At 50.7% G+C, this 7147-nt stretch overlaps 1 protein-coding gene across 1 annotated transcript; it reads right to left on the reverse strand.

The window, feature by feature from the left end:
* Positions 1–498: 498 nt before the first annotated feature.
* FAM98C (family with sequence similarity 98 member C) lies at positions 499–4738 on the reverse strand. The gene is made up of 8 exons (XM_037141850.2): positions 4633–4738; positions 4382–4524; positions 4170–4304; positions 3497–3708; positions 3181–3258; positions 2971–3087; positions 2460–2627; positions 499–642 (listed from the first exon to the last, which is right to left on the reverse strand). The coding sequence occupies exons 1-8, from the start codon at positions 4695–4697 to the stop codon at positions 499–501; spliced, it is 1062 nt and encodes a 353-aa protein (XP_036997745.2). The 5' UTR covers positions 4698–4738.
* Between the last annotated feature and the right edge of the window lie 2409 nt (positions 4739–7147).

Genomic DNA, 7147 nt, shown 5'->3' on the forward strand with positions numbered 1-7147 from the left:
GTTGAACATCTGCCCCTCCTCACCAGAAATGTCAGCTCCAGCAAGAGGGGTTTCCATTTGCCCCTTTCACTGCTTTCTCCCCGGCTGGCACATGGTGGGTACCTGATAAATGTTCGTTCGGTCCCCGCATGTCTCCTTCCCCAGCCCACAGGAAGGGCAAGATGTGTTGCTGAAGAGCAAAGGACTTTGAGGGTCAGAGCACCAGGTGCTTATTTAGACCCAAAGGACTGAGACCCCTCTTCCTCTTCAAATCCATGCACCCCCTAACCTGGCCCCCACACAGACAGGTCCTACAGCTGTTATAAATTAAATTTATTTTCCAGAGAACACAGTCCTTGGTGTTAAATAGTAGATGGGGATGGACACTGGGGGCCTCAGGAACATGGTAAGTGGGCCCTCATTGCCAGGTGCCAAGAAAACCCTCAGACTGGCTCCCCAGATATTATCAATGGTGTCAGCAACTCCTGGAGGACACCTGGCCCAGCCACCAGTCCTCCTTTATTTCTTCTTCTTCTTGCGGCCCCTGCACTGGCGGCCTGCCTTCCAACTGCCTCCATCCTCTCTTCTGCTTTGCCAGCTGGGCATGGGAGCCTCCAACTCATTTGGGCGGCCCCCTCGGTCTGGCACGTTGCCCATAAGCACCTGAGAGTTAATTAGATTTGAGTTTCAGAGAGGAAAAGTATCCTGGACAAGGGGACCAGAGAGCCAAGGGCACAGCTGGAGGTTAAAAAGGGCAGATTTCCAGTCAGGACAGCAGTGTAGGCAGACACGGCTCACCTCTTTGCACAACCACATCAGAATTACAACTAAAATATGGAACAACCATCGTGCAAGCTGTCAGAAATTGAGTTAAATGAAGTCTTGGCAACTGCAGAATTAAACTATTTGAAAAAATAATGAAAGAAAATTTCCCTAATTTGATGAAGGAAACAGACATGCAACTCCTGGAAGCAGAGAGGGTCCCAAACAAGATGGATGCAAACAGGCCCACTTGGACACATCATAATTAAAATGCCAAAGGTTAAAGATAAAGAGAGAATCTTAAAAGAAGCACGAGAAAAGCAGAGAGTTACCTACACAGGACGTCCCATAAAAGACTGTCAGCTGATATCTCAAAAGAAACTTTGCAGGTTACAAGGGACTGGCAAGAAATATTCAAAGTCATGAAAAGCAGGGACCTACAGTCAAGATTGCTCTACCCAGCAAAGCTATTGTTTAGAATCGAAGGACAGATAAAAAGCTTCCCAGACAAAAACTAAAGGAGTTCATCATCACTAAACCATTACTATATGAAATGTTAAAGGGACTTATTTAAAAAAAAAGAAAAAGATCAAAACTATGAACAATAAAGGGGCAGTAAATACAAATCTATCAACAATTGAATCTAATAATCAAACTAAGCAAACAAGAAGGACAGAGACAGAATCATTGATACAGAGAGCGTTTTGATGGTTGCCAGATGGGACAGGAGTGTGGGGGAATGGGTGAAGAGGTGGGGGGATTAAGAAGTACAAATAGGTAGTTACAGAACAGCCACAGGGATGTAAAGCACAGTATAGGAAATGGAACAGCCAAAGAACTTATATGCATGACCCATGGACATGAATGATGGTGGGCAGATTGCCTGAGGGAGTGGCAGGTGCTGGGTGGAGAGGGGCAGAGAGGAAAAAGATGGGACAACTGTAATAGCATAATCAATAAAATATAACCTTAAAAAATAAATGGGAGATATTAACTTTTTGGGTACAATGGGTAGGACCTGGACTGATGGAAGATACAGGCTTGAAGCTTTCAAACTGGGTTCCAGGGGCTTTTGCAAGAGGGAAGTAAAAGTGAGAGTGTTGCCAAAGGTCCAAGTCCTCACCAACAGTAACGAGGACTCTTCAATTTATGTCTATTTCATAGTTGGGCTTTGTATAACATTTCCAGAAAAATTAGTGTTTTTTCCTAAATATCCATCACTCGCAAGTGATACACACATCACCTATATTACTTCCTTAAAGCGATACATTTTTTCTTTAATTTTACTGCACTTTGCTGTGCTAGACTTTAATTCCCTAATGTTTTTTTCACATAAGTATAAGACTACTTAAACAGCAATGTATGAGTCCAAATATATAATCATTTAAAGAGGTATTTTGCTTTAAAAATGACTAGAAATTAATAAAATAGACAGGGTGCGTGTTGGTGGAGGAGGTGGGTGGGGGCTCAGTTGGACTTTGTTTTGAAGAGGCACTAGGGAGCCACAGGAAGGTTTTGAGCAGGTGGGGGGCAGGGTATGGCCAAACTTCTAAGTTCGAAATATCCTTCTCACTGCCATGTGGACAGGGTGGTTTAGAGGTGATGAGTCCAGAGGCCAGGAACCCAAGCAAAAGCGGACAAGGCTGAGCCAGGGTAGAGACTGAAAGGCCAGTCTGAAAGCCAAAAATGCTGGGGCCCTTCCCCTGCCAGGTGCCCACCTTGTTGATGGCGCAGCAGGTCCCTTGGCGGGCAGACTTGCTGGTGGCTGGGACAAGACGAGACAGGTCAGCTCGGGCAGCCAGGACGTGTGCGATAGAGACATCCGTTTCTGGGGTCAGAGCCTTTCGAATTGGGATCAGCACTGACTTTATGGCCTCCTCTTGGGCCTGGGGGGTGGGGGTTGAGAAGACATGGAGAAGGTGCCCAAGAGTCAGTCAAGAGATCTCTCATTTTGGAAACACTTTCTCACTTAGTTCCTCTAAATATGGGGTATACCTCTGATGACACTCCTAACTCAGAGCTGGGAATTCTAGAATGCCTTAGGCCCCTGAAATCTAGAATGTCCTGGAGGCCCTGATATTCTAGAGCCCCAGCTTCATAAGATTCTACAGCATCCTGGGCCTCAGAACCTGCAATAGGATAATATTCCTGACCCTAATTCCTCCTTCCTGCAGAGGTAAGCTCCCACCACTGGGCCTCTCTGCTCCTGCCAGAGACCTATGCCCACACCTTTGCCCGATCACTCCAGTGGAATGCAGATGTTGTGAGGTCCAGGCGCTTCAGGAGGAGGCAGCGGCGGCAGCAGTACTGACCTCCTAGGCTTTGACACAGAGACTCCAAGGCTTCCTGGGGGAAAAGGTCTTGGTTATGCCAGGGAGCCCTTCTCCCTCCCATCTCTGAATGAGAACATTATTTGCATACGGCCATACACAGTCTTACCCATCTGGGTGCGTCCAGCGGGTAGCTGAGGAGGGGCTGCAGGGACCCTGGGGGCAGGGAAGGCAGCAGCTCTAAGACCTGATGGGAGAAGGAGTCTGAGGCTGACTGGGCTGTAAGAAACTGTAAGAACTCTCTAAGCACCCCGGTTCTCCACAAAACTGAGGACCCAGGCCACGGAATCAAGAATGGCAGTCACAGCTCTAGAAAACAACAGTGGCTAAAGCGTTCTCCTCCCAGGGCCTCTTTTAGAGAAAGGGCTCTCCCCGTGCGAGGAAGGTGGGGCAAACCTGGTGCGGAGAAGGCTCTTGCTCTCTACCTTGGCATGGATATCCCGCAGCAGCTTGCTGGCGAGAGTACCCAGCGTGGGTCTGGGCAGCCCCAGGGCTTGGAGGGTTAGGACCAGTTCCTGAACCATGCCAGCTCCCTCCTCTGCCCCTTCCCCACCAGGCGGGGGCTCCGCTGGGCTGGGATCCCGCCGGGGACGCATGCAGAGGAGGCGGGAAGCCTGGAGCTCTGTGCAGAGAAAGCCTAAAAGTAGGAAAAGAATGAGGTGAAATCTAAGAGCCCCGTCAGACCACCCACCAGGGTCAAAAAGCTCCAGCAGCTTCGATACCTCCCGCTTTCTAGCTCCACGCAGCCACGACCCTAGCTCTAGCTCCAGAACAATCTCCACCCACTTCGAGACCCAACCCTCTTTTCGAATTCGAAACTCCCACCTAAAGACTACCTGCTAGGCTCCATCTAGCCCAACCCACTTGAGCTTCAAGACCGCCCAATCAAAATTCTAATCCCGCCCAGCTCAGCGCCCTAAACCCGCTCCAAAGTCCTAACCCCACCCAACACGGCCCCCGGGCCGGCCAGTACGTTTTGGCCACACCCCTTCGGGAAAACCCTGGCTCCACCTCAATGTGTTGAGTCCACCTCCCCTTCCCCTAGGCTCCAGAGACTGAAGCCCCGCCCACTTCCGCGTCCTGGGGTCCCCAGCTCACGCAGCAGGCGCAAGCACGCGCCCGGCTCCCGCAACGCGGTCGCACAGTCTCCGCCGCAGAGTGCGCGGTCCGGGCAGTGTAGCTCCTGTAGCAGGCCGGCCAACCGTCGCAGAAATTCCTCCTCAGCGCCGGACCCTGCGAGACGCGAAAGGCTTAAGGGTGCGGTGGCGGCACCCGGGCTCCCCACCGGTGGGCTGCCACTCCACACGCACCTTCGCCGGCGCTCAGCGCCTCCGCGTCCTCCTGTCGTTCCAAGACATCCAGAGTCGCCAGCTCAGCCGTCAGCCGCACGCACAGCTCCCTGAAGTCTGGGCACGATGGGCCCAGCGCCACAGATCCCAGAAAGTCCTCATACCTGCGGTGGCGCCGAGGGAACGACAGGGGACCGGGAAAGTCTTAAGAATTTCTGAGGGCAAACCGGCTTTTTCCAGCACTGCCCCCAGCCACACCCTGAACCCCTTACCCCAGGGCCAGCAGGTCCCGGGCCACAGCACCCCCCTCCTGGGCATCGGCCTCTGCCCCCTGCATGGTAACGACGCCTCTTCGCCAGGCGCGCGCCCCCTGCCGGTCAGCGAGACGCCCCACCCCTTGCGACCCTAGGCACAGCAACGTAACCGACCAATAGCCTCCTCTTGCGAAGGGCCTTTGGCGTTCCCATTGTTGCAGGAGGAGGCAGAGCCCGCCTCCAGGTCCGCCCGCGCCTGAACTTAGAGCACCGCCTTTTTTGGTAGCCAGTCAGGGCCCTAGAAAACCCTACAGACTCCGATGTTCCACAGTGTGAGTTCAGGATCCCCGCTGTTGCGAGACTCGCGGATGTCGCTCCTACTGCAACGAAGAAGTAACTTCGGTTTTCTCTTCCTCAGCCTGCCTCAGATACCCTCTGCTCTTAAAGCTCCCTCTACCAAGTGTTCTCCCAGCTCCACTTAAAATCTATGAACTCGTTTCTTCCTTCCCTATTTGGGGTTGGAGTTACGTCAGGGACCCAGAAAACCTAGCTAACCACTCACCATCCCCCACCCCGACCCCGTGCGCCCCGCGGGGGCCTCCTCATCGATCACAATGTGCCTGTTGGATCTTCACCACTCTGCTTCCCACGCCTTGGAGAGGTAATGATTGAGAGATTGCACCCTAGGAGTCAGACCAGCGAGGTTCAGGATCTGAATCTGCCTCTCACCACATGTGTCCCTGTCAAATTCCTTCCTATCCTATAATGGGGATAATAATACCTCTTAAAGAGTTGTGAGGGTTAGAGTCGTGTGTGTAAGTGCTTAGTAAACACATAAGTGGTACTCACTAATAACATATATTGAGCATTTCCTGTGTGTCGCTGGGCCAAATATCTTACCCCCATTTGCCTGAGTTTCAGAGAGGATAAGTCACACTGCATATGTGGTGATACCAGAACTCGAATTCAGATCTTGTTCTAAAGTCCAAGCTTTTTAACCACTTAACCTATACTACTGTTAGTACTGCTACTGTTTTGTTGCTGTTGTTAAAAATGTCCAAGATTTAATCTCTTACAACTCTTATTCTGGTCTCCAGTAGTTCCTAGATAATTCTGCTGGGAACCCGGGGTTGGGGGTAGGTGTTGAGTCTCAGGGAAGAGAAAGGCCAGAATTTTTTCCTCAAGGGTAGAGTATACCCTTAACCTGATTCCTCCTTAGGCCTGTCTACCCTAAGGCTGGGTACTCAGGAGGTCTTCAGGTGACCTTAATAAAACATTAGTCCCAGCTCGTGTGGATCAGTGGCTTTAGTGCCAGCCTACGAACTGGAAAATTGCTGGTTTGATTCCCGGTCAGGGCACATGCCTGGGTTTCTGGCCGGTCCCCAGTAGGGGGCATGTGAGAGGCAACCACACGTTGATGTTTCTCTCTTTCCCCCTCTCTTCCTCTCTCTCTAAAAGTAAATTTAAAAAAAAACATAAAAAATTACTCAAGCCAAAATTCTGGAGTCATAACCTTGACTTCTCTCTTATCAAACTTCTATCTGAACTTATGGAATCTACCTTCAAAACACTTCTTACCATCTCTACTGTTCTCAGCCTGGTTCTGGGCACCATTGTCTCTCCCAGGACCACCACAGTAGCCTCCTCCCTGTCTCCCTGCCCTCCCTCCCTCCCCAGTGCCTGTTCCCCACAGGCACTAGAGGGAACCTGTGAACACTTAAGCTAGCCCGCATCTGTCCCATATTCCGAGCCTTCCTGTAGCTCTGTCTCATTCAGGGTGAACACCAAAGTTTATGCAATGGCATGCAGGGTCCCACACATATGCCCTCATCTTGTAAGTACCCTCCTCCTTCCTCTCCTCCAGACACTCTGGCTCCCTTGATGTCCCTCAGACTTACCAGACATGCTGCTCCCTCGGGGTCTTTCACCAATTCTTCCCTTCACCTGCAAATCTCTTCCCACAGACATGCACAGGACTCCCTCGGGGCTTAATTCAAATGCTCTTCAGGGAGGTCTAATCTGACCACCCTGGCTAAAATAAACTTCATCCCTCATCTCCGCTTTTTCCTTATAGTGCATATTGTTTTAACATGTCATTTATTTGTCTCTTTCACTGTAAAGTTCGTTAACAACTTGTGGGAAATTATTTTTGTGTTCTGTTCATTGCTTTATCTACAGAGCCTAGAACAATGCTTGGCATATATGGGTATTCAAATGTACTTGATGGAATGCATAAACTCAGCTGGAGGGTCTGCTTGGGACAAGGATGGGCAGAAGACAATCGGGAAGACTGTTTTGGGGTCTCAGGGGCCTATGGACAGCAGAATTCATGGGGCAGCAGGTCTCAGGGAACATTAGTATAGAGAGGTCTGAGTCCCCGGATGAGTGGGTGGGGCACATCGGCACAAATAAAGAACACAGGCTGAGTCTTTGTCGAAGATATTTCTTGGAGCGAATATCTCATACCCTCTCCCCGGATGACAAAGCTGGGTCTTCAGCTCCCCCACCACTTCAATCTGCACTGACAATAACA

The sequence above is a fragment of the Artibeus jamaicensis genome, unplaced genomic scaffold (genome assembly GCF_021234435.1).
Source record: "Artibeus jamaicensis isolate MK-2021 breed Jamaican fruit bat unplaced genomic scaffold, CSHL_Jam_final contig_47, whole genome shotgun sequence".
Classification (NCBI taxonomy): domain Eukaryota; kingdom Metazoa; phylum Chordata; class Mammalia; order Chiroptera; family Phyllostomidae; genus Artibeus; species Artibeus jamaicensis.